Consider the following 18729-nt stretch of genomic DNA (forward strand, 5'->3'; position numbering starts at 1 on the left):
ATTAATTTAAAATAAAAGTATCAGTTGAATCATGAGTTAGTTTGGTTTAGTTAAAAAATAAATAAATACATACATGTCGTACTGATGTTCAAAGAATATTCTTTTTTAATAAACTCATGGAATTGTTCTCACCTAAATACATAAAATGGAGATTTTTAAAAAAGTAAATATAGATTTTAAGGGGTGGTAAAACCATTTTATTCGCAAAACTCGATTCAAAGTATACCGCTATGTTTACTCGTTAAAAACGCAGATTAAGTTTAAACAAGCTACGTACAAATTGTTATTATGTGAGTCTATTTAATCAGGGCCCTAGACTGCGTTTTACGAAAGAACTTTCAACCAAATTAATAAATGTACATGTACATGATCATGAAATATCTTAGACTTGTGTTTACGTTATTCATAAAAAGATTGGGATATTACATGTAAAAATAGCCACAAGACAGGGAAATATTTCATGAGTATGAATTGAATTGTATGCAATTGATATTATCATTTTTATATTAATAGTCCTTACCTTAGTCCGAATTTTAGGGAGGCTTAAAATAATGGGGCCATGTTTGAAACCACATGCTATAAAATATCTCTTCAGGTGTCGATTTGCTACAGAAAAATTGTGATTGTTCGTTCGTTTTTCAAATAGAAATTGCTATAACTTTATTTGCCTCTATTACTGTTTACATATTTACCAAACAAATCAAGCAACATTTCGGTTAGGGTTAGACAACCTCTGAGATAATCCTAAGGTTGAAATATATGTACTTTTGTGCAAAAAAATCCAAAACGAAAGATATATTTTTTCATTAGATTAATCTAGATGTTAAAGATAATGAATAAATAAGATGTAAAGATAATGAATAAATATCTTTTTACATCTCGTACATTACCTTTGTAATTCAACAACCATCCCAATACATAGCTGTGACCGTAATAGAAACAAGTCCTAGTTGCCATAAACGAACCAATTACATCTGTATAGGTTCCTATGGTAGGATATAAAAGTAGAACACCTTTAAAATATAAACATTATGATCATTGTAATACATAAGTAACCGTTGTCATTAGATGCACTGATCGTTGCTCATTAATAAGTTTGAATACTATAGTGGAAAGTGCAAATACATTATATCCTATTTTTATCATTTATATTGCTACTGACAATTATATCATTACATTGATAAAATAGCCTGTTCCTTAAAACTTAGAAATTGATTTCTGCAACATTGAAATTGAGATGCCAAACCTATCTTCTGAAAGAAGAAGAAATCGTAAAAATATAAGCATATCCATAATTATATAAAAAATAGTTATTCAAAAAAAAATTCAATTTTCATTTATACTCATAGTTTTATTGATATATTTATAAAGTCGAGAATCTCTAGTTTACTGAAACATATCTTATGAAAATTTACCCTTACCAGCTTTCTCGAAGCAAGCAACGCAGATGAAGACTATTACAAAACGAATTATCTCCGCCTCAGAGTTGGGCAAGTCATTGCCAGCTTCACATGTTCATGTTCCAATTGTTTTTAAGAAGTTGCGGCAAAGTGCTCGTGAAAAATCTAAATCCGAGCCCTCTCTAAAGTGCTTAGACTTGTTGATGCATGGTATGAACGGGTATACATCTATTATAATAATGTTAGCTCGTACGATGAACATTGCGGCCTGCATCATAAATATGACCTTTTGATTCATTAGTATGTTCACACGGAAATAAAGGTTTTTGCTCTTCGGTATGTTCAAAAGTTAAGAAGCAGTTTACGAAAATCTCACACACCCCTATCCCTCTTCCCCGATTTAATTGACTGTACTATTTCCCATCTTTCAATTGCAAAGCTTTGATTTGCATCTGCCTTTGATCATTTTAAAGCTAAATATAAAAAAAAAACAGCGGAAAAATAACCAAGTAGCAATTGCTGTATAAATTAGCCGTCACATATTGATACCATGTTGTAAACTAAACAAAGTAGTCTTTGATGATGATAAGGTTTTATTTTAATTGCTATCTTAAACTAAAACCACAATCAATGCATTGTATATGAATTGCCTTGGCCAAAGTTTTCGACTCTCAACTAATGTTTACCTTTAAGGAACGTGTTATGTTCAACAACATAATCTTTAAGAAATTCAGCTCCATTAAAAAAAGGGCTACAGGTCTTTGTTTCTGTTGCATAAAGAGTTTGTCTTTATAGTGATCAATGCCCTTGTATACTTGTTTTTATCTTGGCATTAAGATGAATTTATATGGAAAAATAGGAACAAATCTTTAAATCGCTATGTTAAACATTTCTTTAGACTTTGTCCTACTGTAGAAAGTTATCTGAATTTTATTGATCTATGGAGAAGATATTTTGGAGTGGTAAAGGAAGTACCTGTCGTTATCAAAGGTTGCACCTCACATTTGCAAAGTGGATAGAATCAAATTCTAAAAAAGATCTTTAGTTCTGCAGTAGGCAAATAAATCAATCAACTTTAATCCTTGTGCTGGCTCAGCGAAGGAGAGCATCCATATAAAGGAACAACTCGATTAAAATATCTTTTCTATTTTCAAATTTTAATGAATTGAACGTGAAATTCGTGAAGATAATTATGAAAGAAAGACTAAAAGTATTAATATTGTGGGTTTTGGTTGTTTGTTTGCAAACGTTTGTACCTTCTATGGAAAGTAGTAATGGCCAATCTGACCAAACTCACGCCAGCATTACACGGACTGCCATTTATATTGCTACAGCTGACGTTATAAATAACGTCATCGATCTGGAGAAACATAACTCATCTGCTGCTATTGAGACAGTCATCGAATACTTTAGTAAGTGTTACAGTTTCTTATATAGGTGGGGTTTTTGCTCTAACTATGAGGATATTTTAGAACCGGTTAAGTCATATTATTCTTGCTAATTTAGAATTGTTTTCATTGTTTTTAACAATTAAAAATAAAAGTGTTAAGCAATTGGATCAATTGTTTCTGTTATTCTGTATCTTAAGCATTTAGCATTCTTGTCCCAAAATATTATATAACGACTTACGTGTTCTTATATATTTATCTTTTTAGATTTAAAAATGGATCATTAGAACTTCATAATGCTTAATTATGGTGGTGAATCTTCCGGATTGTAGTACTGATCTTGAGTTGTGCTATTTGCGAATGACTTTTATCTCTAGGCCTATTACATAAATCTTCAGTTTCATTTTTAAACCGCAAAAGTTATGTAAGACTGAAGAGTTTGATCCTTTCCATTGCCTTTTAAACAAATAATGCCTTTAAAAAATAGTTCATTGCTCGTCACTAACTGCATAGCGTATGTCAGTTAATGAAATAGATCCTATAAGGATTTTCCTACAAGTTTACGGAACGCATCGTTCATACATATATATATATACATGTTAAACATGCACAGTCAAGAAATGCAGCAATATATTCGAGTATCATGGACTGATTTATACGTAAAATGACTGCAAATAAATTTACCATCCACCAGTTACCCTTTCCAAATATTATTATGTCATTTCATAGGTAACAAATTTGATATTGAATTATAAACAGCATGCATTGGAACTCGGCAGTGGGGTTTATTGTTTGCTTACAATTAATGGGAACAGAAGATGTTATTTTCCTGTTACCAACAACTCTATACAAAAAAGTCCAGCATTTTAACAGTTGGATTGAAACTGTTGGATTGGAACTATTAGAATCGACTGTTAAAAAAGACTGTTGACCGGTGACGTCATAGTATTACATAAATGATAATCCTTCAATTCAATAAATAAACGTGGTAAAAACCCCTACCATGTACCAACTCCCGTGTTATTTGAAGCGCCTAGAATACGATTTGATTTTCTTATCAATTACTGTGTTGGGTTATTTTCTTGGATTCCAATGACGAGGCTGTTTTTTATTCATTGTATCAGTCTTATAGTGTCGGAATTAGAAATATGTTTGTTTATGTTTGGTATTTTATTTATTTTTTTAAGATGTTATTATTTTGGCTAGATGGGGATTGCAGAATGGTCCACTTTCTCCAGACTGTTGAGGATATCATCAATAACATCGCTCAGACCCAGAGGTATCACCATGAAGACGCTACAAGAACCATGAGCTGTAATCAAATCGAAGCAGGTTCAATGTAACATATAATATTCGTAATGTTTTTGAGTGTTATTGGTCATACGACATATTTTACTGAATATCTTGTGGTTTAAATAAAGTTTGTGAGTTAGTAGCCATTAAAAGGTAAAAATTAACGTAAATGAAGATGACGAGAAGTTTTTGTATTTTCGGTTCTTTGTGATACATATTATTTTATATATTATTTATAACTTTTAAATGTTTACACGTTTTGAAGTAAAATTTTGCATGACTGACATTTCCAGAAGAATTTAGTATATTTGATAAAAAAAAAAAATATCTATAAGACGTGTCAATTTTTTTTTTCAAATTTTACCTTCCAATTTTAAGTGACTGGGGTATTTTATGTGATGAACTAAAATTCAATGTCAATTATTAAGTCGTCTAGTTATAGAGATACAGGGCACCCGCGTCTTTGTAATGTAAACAAAGCCAGTGCATACATAAAGTGTATACACAGGAATATCATCCATTTCCTTTGGTTTAATTTTTTTTTATATTACAGAATTACCATTCATACTGTTTAACAGTCACATATTGTAACAGATAAATTAAAATAATTATACATGTTTTTCAAATCACAATTTTTGCTTATGTATAAATTTAAAAAAACAAATATCTTTTGCAAATGCTGGTGTAATTTGTACATTGAGTTTTACTGATTTTGCCTTATATTGTTTAATTTTTAATCCAACTTCATTATAAAGCAGTGCTAAACAACTCAGGTTAATCAATTATCTTTAGCCCTCCATATCTGTTGTGATATTTTATAGTTATTTATTTTATGTATTTTACATCCTCATAGAAACAGTTTAAATCGCTTTCATTGTTTTTAGATTAACTGGTTGCCAGTTAGGTTAACTTAGTATAGGACTGTTTAAATTTGATAAAAAGAGTGATTTTATTATTTCAAGTCTACTTATTTGTCTCAGTCTTCACTGGTTTGTTAACCTTTTAATATCAACTAACTTTGGAGTATAATTTAATAACATCAAATATGTGTATTCAAGATTAACAAATACTGAGCACCAAATATTGCATTATTCAAACTAGTTTCTTGTATGATGAAAAACATTTTTAAAGAAACCTTTGCTTCCAGTCTACACCATTCTTCCTAAAGATATTTTGCTGCCAATTCATACCATTTTTGTTTTCCATAAATTTTTATCTCTGCAATTTTGTCATAAATCTAGTTAAATAGTTTCTAGTTTGTAAAGGCTTATTTGTTATGAATAGTTTATTTTCTATATATATAAACCTAGATGTCAATTTTAGAAAATGGAACAAGCCATGTTTTCAAAGAATTGCAAGCTCTGTATCTCGCTTTTTACTTGACAATTGGCATAAACATTTGACATACTATTTGAAATACATTAGTTCAGCATATTCAACATTAAGATTAAAAAAAACGTTTTACTTTTCTTAAGGACACCTGCTTCTGCAGTCTCTTAGAGACGAGATAATTAACCAATCACAGGCCGCCAACCCGAACTGGGACGCCGTGAGAGATCTGACTGGACAATATCTCTTCACATTGCAGGAGTTTTACAGCAATACAAACTGGGTGGAAATATTTGGGAACCAAATCTGCCAAGACCTAGGTTAAATTAAATCACAACACAATATAGATCATGCATTTAGGGATATAAATTTTAAAAAACCATAGAATTATTAACATTTAAATCAAATATTAATTTCGTTTCCTTTTCTTTCTTTTATTTCTAAGGCATATCTGACAAATCTCTGAGTTTAAATGTGTCCTCTGAAATGCAAGTATACGTTCTTGTAAAATATTTAAAATTCTTTTACAATCAATTTTGTAGACATTGTAAATAAGTTCCAAAATGCTAGGTACCAGCTCTTTATATGGACATTGCTGTTAAAATTACAATTAATTATTTAATTATTAAATAAAATTAAAATTATTAATATTATATATTAATTAACATAAAATACAAAAATCGAGCCTTAGATATTGTCCTTTAACTACCATGTATTTGTAGAACTTTCTAAAACAATTAATACGTACACGTACTTGTATTTTTTCTGCAAGGGTTCTACAAACACCTAGAAAAAATGGGATAAAATCCGAACTAATGGAGTTGGCAAGCGGTAAGCCTTATTAGTCACTAAAATTGGGCTTTTTGAATATTGTAGTCATATTCAGTATTAATCCGTTTTCAAAACATTCAGTCATTTCTTACAGTGACCGAATAGTGTATACAGTATAATCTGTCTTGCAGACGAATGTTACTTAGATCCTCGGAAAAAACAAGGAGTAAACAAAGAAACGTCCAGACCCGAGAATACACTTGACCATCTTCAACAACAGGCGATGGAGGCAGCTACACGGGCTTCAGTGGAATTTCTGATTGGGGAGGGTATATAATTAATACCAAGACCAAAAACGTCTTTATTCTGAAAATTCTTTTGATGTTAACGTGTCTGGTGATATTTACCTGTTACCTTTTATTTTGATTTTGGTATTATAATATAATATATATTTTGTTTTATATTTTCTGTAATCTATTAATTACTAATGATGACAATTTTAAATTGTTCATTAAGAAAGAACGTGAGTTTATCAATAAACACGTGTTTTACCTCTACTTTAATGTAGGTACCGGTTTATTACATATAATTGGAATTGACAAATTCAAAGAACTTCTAGGTATGACCCACAAGAAGTTGTGTTACAACTGTCTTGCCCAGGGTCTATCTGTAATTCTAATCATGGATGGGGCGGGGTCAGTCAGTAGAGAAACAAGGGCGACAACTCGGAGCAACATTGATGCTAATCAACGTGAATCCAGTGGTTCGTCATATTACTTTCTTTTTCTCACCCCAGTTACAGTGAATAATTAACCGCTTTATGAAATTACTACCATTGGGAGAGTTACATACATACATTTATTTTAATCATTATTATTTCTGTTTACTTATAGTTGAAGATAGAAAAATCTTAGAATCATTGAATGACACCATTGTGATGATGTTGTCTGGAGATATGTCATCAAAGATCGGACAGGTTCCTTCAATATTGACATTTAATGACTTGATAAATGGTAAATTTGTAACTTTTCTGTTATACAATATATATTAGAATAATATTGAAATGGTGGCTTCTTTTCGTAAATGTTTGCATAATTCAAACCTGGTTAAACAATGAACGATTGTAAACGTTTATTTGGCTTTTTAATATAGTATATGTAATTTTATAGCTCTAAAGAAAGCACAGACCGGATCATGTCTGCTTGTTCTCTCTAACCCTGACACAGAGGCTTCCATACACACACAGAGAGAGGAAGAATTCATGGATTTGATCAGAAGAAAGAAGATTGCGGTTGTAGTATGCCGACAAACACCGATGATATCTTCACGTAATATTAATACCTAATAATGAAAAAATCATTGTCTGTAATAATTAAAAACCTGTCTAAATTTACATCATATTACTCATATTTTATGAAAATTTTATTACTTTTTTGTCATTCTCTAAACCCAGAGCGAATGAGGCGCGGTTCAGGAGGACTTGATTTCTTTGATAAGATAGCGTCAGCCACTGGCGGCCTTATTGTACATACCACCTCTACATCTCTCGGCACCATCCTGGGGTCTTTTGTAGCGGTAAGAACAAGCAATGTCAATGAAAATACATGCATGGATGTTAAATTCATTGTCCAAATCAAATATACAATAGGTATGTAAAAATATTATTATAACCGTTCTTCTAAATTCACCAATAAATTAGAAATTTATGTTGTGCCACAGGGAGACAATTATGGGGGTTCTCTTTGCAGAACAATATGGGTGTAGCTGGTTTAGAAGTGGACTCGTTTACGATGAGTTCAGGGACAGAACACACGTGGTCAGTGGATGAGGACCTGTCCCTCCTGACTGTCAGAATAGAGGGCGTGTCCTCAACCTCAATGTTAACCCTGGACCGACCAGACGGTAACCGAGCAAACACGCCATGCGATGTTACAACTTTTTAAGTAGCTTCCACGGATTCATATAAAATTTATTTGATTTTTTTTTATGTTTGATAGGCAGCACACAGGCCTTCTCTGGTTCTGCCTCTGTAGATGTTATTGGAAGTACGACTGTTTTATCAATACAAGTTAGTACTCTTTTATCAAAGAAAAAATATACTTTTACTTCAATTTTAAAAAGTTTGCTTGCAACTCAAGTGAACAATTCACTTACTCTTGCTGAAAATAATCATAAAATTTTTATTACACTTGTACTTTGTAAAGCTAAATTATGAATTCAATTCATCAATACTCATATAAAACCCCATATGATTAGTTGTTATAATGATTTATTATGTTCTATCCTTTTTTTTCTTAAACCTCATTTGTATACATTAAGAATTGTTTAACCGATATCGTTTAGATATAACATTTATTGTCGCCGTATTTGACAGTCATTTTCATTTTAATTTATTTCACATTGTGTAAAACGTTAAAACTTTTGGCCATTTTTAGAAACCGCCAGCGGGAAAGTGGACATTGCACAAAATGGAATCGGGAATTTGGAAAGTGAAAGTAGGCGGAAGTGGAAACATTGACTTTACGTACAAGTTCATGGAGGACGTGCACGGCATCAAGTATCCCATCACCGGAACCAGTCCCATCACAGGTTCGTACTTTTTTTCTTTTTATGTTCATCTAGTTTAGTGCTTTCCTGATATTTAAACAGGTTTATGTTAAAAACTTGTCTTCGATGGCTGGTAATAGTTCACAATGTAATATTGTTTATTCTATAAGCCTTTTGAATTTATCTACATATACAAAAATTTTGTAAGAATTGGCACACATTTCTCATCGATTTGACAATTTTGTCTGTATCAAGGAACCACAGTCCTCCTCAGCGTTACAGTTACCGGACTTCCGGTTGCTGCTCGAGTCTTGCATATCATCCTAAAGACACTGGACGGCGCCATTCTTAAAGTTCTCTCTGTCAAAGACAACTATAGTGACGCAAGTCGCGTGCTTTACGCTGAGTATAATGTGACATCTGAGGTAAATTCATGTATATCAGTATCAAGTTTTATAAGACCATTTATTGTAAATATTTTTTTAATTTATTAATGATTGAGTTTTTATCAAAGTCTGATCATTGCATAAAGACCTTTAGCTTTTAAATTGAACAAAAAAATTCCAGGAGTTTTTGGTCAGTATAAATGGAAGTCTAGACTCTCAAACTTTTACTCGTGAGAAATCTGACGCTGTCACGCCTGTCACCGGGAGCATTGAGTTCTCATCTAAACCAGGTACGGACGGAACGGAAATCTATAAAGCACAATGGCACCCTGCTAAAATTGTTTTTGACATTTTTTGCCAAGAAGCTCGGCCGAGTTAAACTAAATTACTTCTATTGAAAGAACGATATCAGTATACCTTACCAACAAACTCATGCCACATTTTAATGTCAGCTTTCTGTATTGTCAAGTGGTCGACCATTCTCAAATTGACGGACATGTTTATCTTGTTTCTCGGAGACAGAAGTCTTGGTTCTTCTGAAGTAGACGAAAACCAATCGACAATTATCTAAGAAAATTTTCAAACAGATGACATATAAGTGGTTTGCATTACTAGAGAGCCGGTCTTCGATCTCTTTCAGAAAAAGCATGATTTTTTTTCTGTTGCAACGTAAAGGATTTATTGTTTTGTCTGATTTAAAAACGATTCTTTAGGATTTTTGAGATCATGAACCCTGAGACAACTTCTTTCATACGATTTTGTTATGCTTTTAAATTTAAGCTTCGATCTTTAAATTGAAACTCATAGCAATTAATAATGAAATTGTCTTAATAAGCTGCATATGATTTTGTTATTCAGAAAAGCTGGTTCTGGGTAAAACATCAGTGATAGAAGTTTATGTAACAAACACTGGAAGTGCGAGGCGTGTATTTCAAGTGACAAAGACATCCACCCCTGCGGGATTTGTGACAGGGTCATCTCTTCCCGTGTCTGTGGCTGCTCATGCCTTTAAGATCGTTAATATCCCAGTCACTGCAAAGTCCTTGACCTTAGCGTAAGAAAAAAAAAGTTAAAAGGAATGCATCTTTAATGATTGTTAAAATTTGTTTATTAAGTATCTACAATAGACAATTAATTATATTATTGCTATATAATTATATTGCTTCTAGATATCTGACAGTCAAGTTGATTCTAGGAGGGACAACTCTTCAGACCATAAAACGAACTCTACAGGTCATTATACAAAAGATATTAAAGTTGTGTGTTTTGAATTTTAAAGGCATTTTTTGTCTGTAAATAATGTTACTATCTCGGGAAACCTTTTAAACTAAGACTTTCTCGTTGAAATCAAAGGTTTTCATTATTTCTTGTTAGTCTCCCGAATATTTTTAGGTTGCAGATGTGGCACCACCGGAAATGAGCACAATAAACAAGACTAACAATTGTGAAAAAGCCTCGATGAATTACTTTAATTGTTCGTTGCAAAAATGGACCACAGTAATGGACATTGAATTCCATGTAAACATGAGTAGGCTGTATGCGACACCACGTGACCCGGCGTTTACCTTTACTCTGAGTTCAACCTCTCCTGATATATACACAGCTATTCTTAGGTAGCTTGAATATTGAAATTTGAGATTCAAATGACTATAAAATCTCAGATCTAGCAATAAATTTTGGTCTAAGTGGAGCAATATAAATAGAGAGAGAATAGGAGAGAGAGAGAGAGAGAGAGAGAGAGAGAGAGAGAGAGAGAGAATTCTAAATTGTATATTAATACCGTGAAACGCGTTTTTCCATTTTAGAAAAAGACAAAAATTACTACGAATGTTTTGAAATATATAGATAACACTTTACAAAGTTATTTTGAGATGAAGTTCTTGATGTAGTTGTATCCGTGGGGTCACACTTTCTGACGTTGGTTTTTTTTTCTCCACCAAGCAGTGCGTACTATATACAAGTAGATCTATTATGGTCAGGGAAACATTGACTGACTAAATTTTTTTTATGTTATTCAGCGGGACGTGCTGTGTTTATCGCTCCACCGTGACGGCCATTGATATTCGAGGGAACATGAAGACTTGGCCAGTGGACTTTTCGGGGGGACAAACCTTCAATACCACCGTGGAAAATTTTGATCGCCTTGTCAAATCGGTCGATAAGGCGAGTAAACCTTACACGACAGAAGTGGAACAATCCACACTCTATAACACAATTCAAGATTGTTTTGAGTTTTACTGATAAAGTCAGTAAATTAATGTGTTTATTTTACAGGAGAAGATCTCGTCTGTTTCCAATAAAAGCTTTCTGTACGGTGTGATTGGCGGGGGGATCGGTGGTCTAGTGGTAGTAGCCGCCATTGTAGCAGTGTTAGTGTACATGAATAGAGCTCATGGGAAGGCCCCGAAGGATGATGGGATAGACTCTCTGTCAGCATCATGCTTTGAAGCTTCATTCAAGTATGCTGACCGGAGTAGTCGGACATCCTTTATGAAGAGGACTTGATAATTGACTAATAAGTCATAACTGTACGGTTAAAAAAAGACAAGTTGGTGTCCTTTAAAAAAGGACTGCAATACGTGGACCATTTGCATGTGTTTCCAACGAAAATGTAAAAGCCTTAAGATTATCAAAGATTCCACCGACTCGGGTCCCCTGCTTTTAACCACAAAATTTGTACCTTGTATTACGTATATGTACAGCCCTGACTTTTTATCTCAGAATTTAATGGGTTCATACTTCTAAAATAATTATGATCTATATTAATGAAGATTGCATGTATAGTATCAGGCATTCGGTGAATTCTACTATTTGCGCACTCATTACGCTTCGCACTTTCTTGTTTACCATGCAGTGACAGCTTTGTGTAAATCAATTTCATATTTTGATGCATTTTTCTTGAGATAAATAAACTTTATAAAAGTAAAGTTAAACTACATGTGTATTCGGAAAACAACAAAACGTTGCAAATTATATGCTATTTGATGCATGTTGTAGTTTCGGCATAACATTAACTTATTTCATAATACTGACGGTTTATATCACATCCCGTTCATTTCTTTAAAATGAATACTTTGTTTCTGTACTGTTTACCGACAACTTTACAATTACAGCGCCTTTACACTGTGCATATGGCATGGAATCCCGATTCAGATGAACCTGTGCTAGCCTGGTTCCCTGAGCTACCCATTAGCACAGGAACCAGGCTAGCTCATGCGCAGGCTAAATTTTCCCCATAGCATCCGGTTTAACATCGCTTATATATTTTCTGCGTAAACCTCAGGGTCCACGCAATAACAATGAATCAGGTTTATTTTTTGCTAACACTTATAGCGTATTTCTACATATCAAATTTTTTCACTGTACAAAATATGATCTGATACCTAATGATGTAAACCTTTACAGTGCACATAGAGGACAGCTTCATTTCAATTTTATTTACTTATTTATTTAAATGGATAGCTAATGGTTACACTAATATATAATTTTAAAAAAAAAACACTATAACAAATTATAATAACCTAACAATACTTATCAAAAAGTACCAATTGTAACTACCTTTTCTCTTTCTATAAAATAACATTCATACTGGTATATGTTTTTGTATTTCACAATGGTTGATTTGAAAATGAATTGAGTATACTAACTTTTGATGATGTTAGATGTAAACTGTTAAAGCTATATATGCCGTTTTTAACGCAAATTTTGCAATGGAGGAAAATAGACCCGAATTTTGTCATTATGATGACCATATTCGAAAAATTATTCAAATTTATTTCTTATGCATATTCATCAACGATTCACAGATGTGTAGGTTAGCGTATGTGTGCGGGGGAAACAGCATGGGGGAAGATGCATTCAAGCAAGTTTATTTACAAAATTCAATTGTATGAAAAATATCTTTACGGCACTGACAAAAAAGTAATTACTTCATAACTTTACTTACGAATGGATAAATGTTAATGATAGTAATGAATATATGAACCACCTATTTCACACTCAAAAAATAGTATATACATTGTAAATTTCGTGGAGACTGTATCTCAAAACTTTTATTATGTCTCTATATGCAAAATTCAATACATTAAAAGTGTGGTTTTACAACATTAAGGGTAAAGTCAAAAATAAAGAAAGAAAAAGACAGAGGGGATAGATTCCCTTCTCCAGTAATCATTTGAATGATGTACCGGTAATGGAACTGTATCGTTGGTTGTCACCTCCTTGTTCTCAAATCATTATACCAAAAACTTTATCAAATACTGAATAATAAAATTTTTAATTTACACATACTTTTTATGTTAAGTGTCTTGATAATTAAAAAAATGGCTAGTAAGAATTATCTTTCAAAGAGCGTATACGTGGTCCCAAATTTAACGCACTTTGAAAATATTCAAAGTGCATTATCTTTTTATTTTTAAAGTGCTTTGCCACCTATGTCTTAAGGGAATCATGTTGGTGAACGCTGTAGCCCTGTTCCTTTCTAAAACACATTGATCTGGTTTAGCGATACAAGTGTAGTAAACTACATCAGTGAATGTTAACTTCGTAAGATTTAGAATCGGGCCATACATGTTTGACTTTAGTGTTTGTTTTTTGACACGTGTTTTTGTTAAAGCAAAATTCACGAAACCTTGATTCAATATTTGTGATAGTATTTTGATCTACATTTGATATACTCTGCCTCCTCAGTCAGTGCGTAGTCTAAAATATAGGGTTTGTAACCTGTTAATTTTGTTTCCAGTATGATTATATGCATCTCAAATGTCCGCTAGCCATAATTTGAGCCACAGCGATTAGCATCATAATTCCTGACATTAACCATTGCTTTAAGTTCCCTATATGATATCGATATGATTGTTTCATAATGCATCATTGACCCGCATTTATATTTATTATTTTCACTGTAGGTCAAAAGGGTAAAATACTAATGATAAACAATAAAAGGTTAAAATTATATGCTGTATCATCCACTAAAGGTCAAAAATATTCAAAGGATCATTCACTAATGATTAAAACCAAATATGTTCCACCAATAAAATCTCTATTATTACACTGTCATAGTATCCTTGAAGCATACGTATTATGAAAGGAAAAATGTTCTGTGTATTCTAAGATGGTGAAACTCAATAGCATGTGTTTGTCCGCTATTTACTATATGTACTAGTACTTTTAACCCTCTGGATTTCTGTTGTTTTCACTTGACTTCATAAATGATTATTCTTGGTCTAGACTTCATCCATGTGTCATGATATGTTATTTAATTAATTTTTAAATAATAAATGTTGGGCTATTTCAATTAAAAGAGAGAAAAATGGATGCCCCGCAACACAATTTGTTATACTATAGTAACAGTGTATAAATCTACAAAAAAATCTACAAAAAAAGAAAAGAAAAAAGATTACAAAACAAAAATCTCATTCTAAATTGGGATTTGATTTATAAGTATCTTTAGGTGTCAATAGGGCAACTGAGAAAAAATTTCTTCTTAATCAACAGAAAGCGAAGAAAGCTAAAAGTATGAGAGAGCAAATTAAATAAGGTCATAGCAAGAAGCTGTACAATAAACGGATATTTGAATCCAATTAACAGCAACAACATATGACAAAAGTTCCAATGAAGAAGCATCACAACAAAGATAACAGTCTGAGTGCTTGGTGTATAAGAGGAAGACAATGCGGTTTATAAAATTAATACATTCACTTTCCAAAATTGCTAACGCACCGTTTAAAATAAAATAATATTTACATTTTATATTTTTTAAAGATGAATTTAATGTTTAAATAGTTGACCTTAATCATAAGAAAGACATTTTAATGCCCAAACGGATAAATGGATATAATGTTTACCGAAGCGTAGCTGTTCTTTAGAAATGCTCAAATCGTGCTCACACTTTTTTTGGAAAATATAAATCTTTACATTCTTTTTTGTGTTCTTATAATTGATGCATGTGTTGCTAAAAATTCACAAAACCCCGACGGGGAAGGCCGCGTTTGACCACAGAAATGCGTGGCAGGGCAGTTGGTATAGTCTCTGCAGGGTGCTCCTTTAGAGAGGTTAGAACTGTTTTTTAATAATTTAACGATTATCTGTGATATTGGCTAAAAATAATGCAGCTTGCTTATCTAATAAAACAAAATGTCTTTTTTAGGTAGCCACTGTGTGTAATGGGCACCACACGTCAATTGCAAGGTTGTACCGGAAATTTGTACAACTGGTAGTGCGAGGGACCGAGCAAGAATTTCAAAGCGCCGCGGAATTACTAAGCGACAAAGAGAGACATATCGCATTTATGCGAGCAAATGGAGGCCACACCCGATATTGATATGTGAATCACATAATGTGGGTACCAATGTATTATAATAAAATATCAAAATAATATACTAATTCATTTTTGTTAAGTTAAGATCTAAAACAATCAAAGAAATAGTAAGTGGTTCGTTAGCAATTTTGCCTAGTGTAGAAAAAAGTATTTTCTTAACAATTTGATGCATGGCTATTGTTGTTTGGTAAACTTGAACATAGAACAAGTTAGTATAATAAAGCATAAAAATAGTATAGTTTTTAACTCACCTGAACCGAAGGTTCAAGTGAGCTTTTCTGATCACCCATTGTCCGTCCGTCCGTCTGTCTGTCCGTCCGTCTGTAAACTTTTCACATTTTTGACTTCTTCTCAAAAACCTCTGAACCAAATTTGGTACAAAGCATCCTTATGAAAAGGGGATTCTAAATTGTTAAAATAAAGGGAACAACCCTTCTTAAAGAGGAGATAATTACGAAACAGTGAAAATAGGGTGCGTGTCTTCAAAACTGGGGCCCCAGGCGGGGTTCAAAGTTTAACATTGAAATACATTGGATAAATGTTTTAAAATCTTCATATCAAGAACCACTGCACCAGAAATGCCAATATTTACACAAAAGCTTGTATATGTAGTGAAGATTCTAAATTGTAAAAATCGTGACCCCCAGACCAAAACTAGGTCCCCAGGCGGGGTTCAAAATTTAACATGGAAATACATTGGAAAAATGTTTAAAAATCTTCTTCTCAAGAACAATTGCACCAGAAATGCCAATATTTACACAAAAGCTTGTATATATAGTGAAGATTCTAAATTGTAAAAATCGTGACCCCCGGACCAAAACTGAAGCCCCAGGCGGGGTTCAAAGTTTAACATAGAAATCCATAGGATAAATGTTTAAAAATTCCCTTCTCAAAAACCACTGCACCAGAAATGTCAACATTTACACAAATGCTTGTATATATAGTGAAGATTCTATATTGTAAAAACCGTGACCCCCGGACCAAAACTGGGGCCCCAGGCGGGCCGGGCTACAACTTAAACATAGAAATATGTAGGAAAATTGTTTAAAAATCTTCTTCTCAAGAACTACTGTGCAACAATTTGTGAGATTACTATGCAAGCATCATTGGCTATTGTAGATTCTAAATTGGTAAAATCGTGACCCCCGGACTAATACTGGGGCCCCAAGACCCCCAGACCAATACTGAGGCCCTAAGTGGGGTTCAAAGTTTAACATAGAAATATATATGGAAATTAAAATGTTTAAAAGTTTTCTTCTTGAGAACTACAATGCTACAGTTTGTGAGATTACAAAGCAAGGATCCTCAAATAGTGTAGTTGTTAAAGCCAACCATAAACCCCAGACCAATACTGGGGCCCCAGAAAGGGGTTCAAAGTTTAAAATAGAAATAACATATGCTATGAAAAAGAATGTTACAAGGAACTGTTGTTCAGGTGAGCGATGTGGCCCATGGGCCTCTTGTTCATTTTTATAATGTTTATGTCGAAACGAAATTAAATGTTTCTACATACATGTTTATTTTTTGGATTGTATAAAAGCTCTAAAGATATTCTACCTCATGCGACCCCCAAAATCTCTTGCATTGTAAAATTGCTCGAATTACAATATTCTGAAGTCTGTTTTGTTAGAGTGTTTAAATGAAATTATCTTAAAAGGTTACAAATGATAGAAAACTTTTAAGCACAATTCATATCACGTTGACGTGAAAAATTACCTAGATTTAAAAAAAAATGGTTATGGTTCTTCGACACACGGAAATTTTATTTGATGGATCGATAGAGAATCTTCATTGGAATAGAATTCGACAAAACAGGGAAATTGATTCTTTTTTATTTTGATACCTTTCATCCGTCGTTGAACCAGGTACTTTAAAACCTCGCCCTCTCCCCCGTGCCGTTTTTACCCGATCCAGGAGGGCTACTTGACGGTCGGCCACATTCTCAGATAAGATTATATAAAACATGTTTTGTTTGTAGTATGTGGAAGTTTATTTAGGGTCAACAAAGTTTGGTGAGATGAGCTGTTTCTATTGGATGGTTACTTGTAAGGAATAATGCAAGGTAACCCCCTACAACTATTTATCTGGTCACAAATAGGACGGAAAACAGGTATTTCCTTTGGATAGATTTCAAATCAGGTCATCATCTTTATTGATCCCTGAATATTAGAGATAATTACATGAACTTTGTACGGTCAAAATGTAACTATGTAGAAATGTACGAAAAGAGAACAAAACAAAATTTTATGTTATTAGCACTATTTGATATAAAACCATAAAATATTTTTTTACACTTAACTCTTTTTTGTTTTCAAAATTGCAAAATATATATATATATATATATATATATATATATATATATATATATATATATATATATAATTTTCCCTCTATATATGTTATCGGATTGAACCATGGCATCAAATACAAAATTTAATTTTTACAATATAAAATAAATCTAATTAAAAGGAACATAAAAAAATGTTGCAGTTTCTTCACCTAATTGATATTTTGACCTTTTTTACCTATAAAACGCAATTTTATTCATTACTAATTCAATATATTATGAAATTATTTGAAAGTCTCAAACCTTTTCTAAAATTATGATAAACTTGTCAGAAAAATCTTAAAATTTCAGAAACTAAAACAACAAGAGGCCCAGGGGCCACATCGCTCACCTGAGCAACAATTGCCTTAATTCTGATCAAATTAGCATTACAGTATCAACATATCTTGACAACTGAGTACAGTAGATCTTGCTAAAAAAAATTGAAAATCTCTATATATTCCTATGTAAAACTTGATCACCAAATTGTGGCCCCACCCTACCCCCGGGGATCATGATTTGAACAAACATGAATCTGCACTACCTGAGGATGCCTTCATTTTAATTTGAGCTTTTCTGGCCTAATAGTTTTTGAGAAGAAGATTTTTAAAGATTTTCTCTATATATTCCTATGTAAAACTTAATCCCCCAATTGTGGCCCCACCCTACCCCCGGGAACTATATTTTGAACAAACTTGAATCTACACTACCTGAGGATGGTTACACGCCAATTTGAGCTTTTCTGGCCTAATAGTTTTTGAGAAGAAGATTTTAAAAGATTTTCTCTATATATTCCTATGTAAAAGTTGATACCCCAATTGTGGCCCCACTTTACCCCCGGGGATCATGATTTGAACAAACTTGAATCTACACAACCTGAGGATGCTTCCATTTTGATTTGAGCTTTTCTGGCCTAAGAGTTTTTGAGAAGAAGATTTTTAATGATTTTCTCTATATATTTTTCTATGTA

General features: G+C 32.7%; 1 protein-coding gene and 1 long non-coding RNA gene across 3 annotated transcripts; both read left to right on the plus strand.

Annotated features, from left to right (window-relative positions):
* Nucleotides 1-2403: 2403 nt before the first annotated feature.
* On the plus strand, nt 2404-5924 carry LOC136275246 (uncharacterized). Of its 2 annotated transcripts, none has more exons than XR_010713773.1 (4): nt 2404-2812; nt 3995-4120; nt 5557-5730; nt 5856-5924. It is a non-coding gene; the product is annotated as an uncharacterized lncRNA (long non-coding RNA). The 2 variants fall into 2 exon arrangements; XR_010713774.1 differs by lacking the exon at nt 2404-2812 and adding an exon at nt 3566-3722.
* A 178-nt stretch (nt 5925-6102) lies between these two features.
* Nucleotides 6103-11680, plus strand: LOC105325816 (von Willebrand factor A domain-containing protein 7). Its single transcript, XM_011425531.4, has 16 exons — nt 6103-6241; nt 6373-6510; nt 6750-6944; nt 7075-7194; nt 7351-7509; nt 7635-7756; nt 7930-8083; nt 8179-8249; nt 8617-8770; nt 8984-9153; nt 9296-9404; nt 9973-10168; nt 10284-10347; nt 10507-10727; nt 11133-11277; nt 11389-11680. The coding sequence occupies exons 1-16, from the start codon at nt 6226-6228 to the stop codon at nt 11617-11619; spliced, it is 2265 nt and encodes a 754-aa protein (XP_011423833.4). The 5' UTR covers nt 6103-6225; the 3' UTR covers nt 11620-11680.
* The last annotated feature ends 7049 nt before the right edge of the window (nt 11681-18729 follow it).

This window comes from Magallana gigas, chromosome 5 (assembly GCF_963853765.1).
Source record: "Magallana gigas chromosome 5, xbMagGiga1.1, whole genome shotgun sequence".
Lineage (NCBI taxonomy): Eukaryota > Metazoa > Mollusca > Bivalvia > Ostreida > Ostreidae > Magallana > Magallana gigas.

Excerpts from the sequence above, each read along its gene's own strand:
- LOC105325816 (XM_011425531.4), top strand. Across the intron at positions 8,084-8,178 it reads AACCCTGGACCGACCAGACG|GCAGCACACAGGCCTTCTCT; the intron begins GTAACCGAGCAA and ends TATGTTTGATAG. Across the intron at positions 11,278-11,388 it reads TTGTCAAATCGGTCGATAAG|GAGAAGATCTCGTCTGTTTC; the intron begins GCGAGTAAACCT and ends TTTATTTTACAG.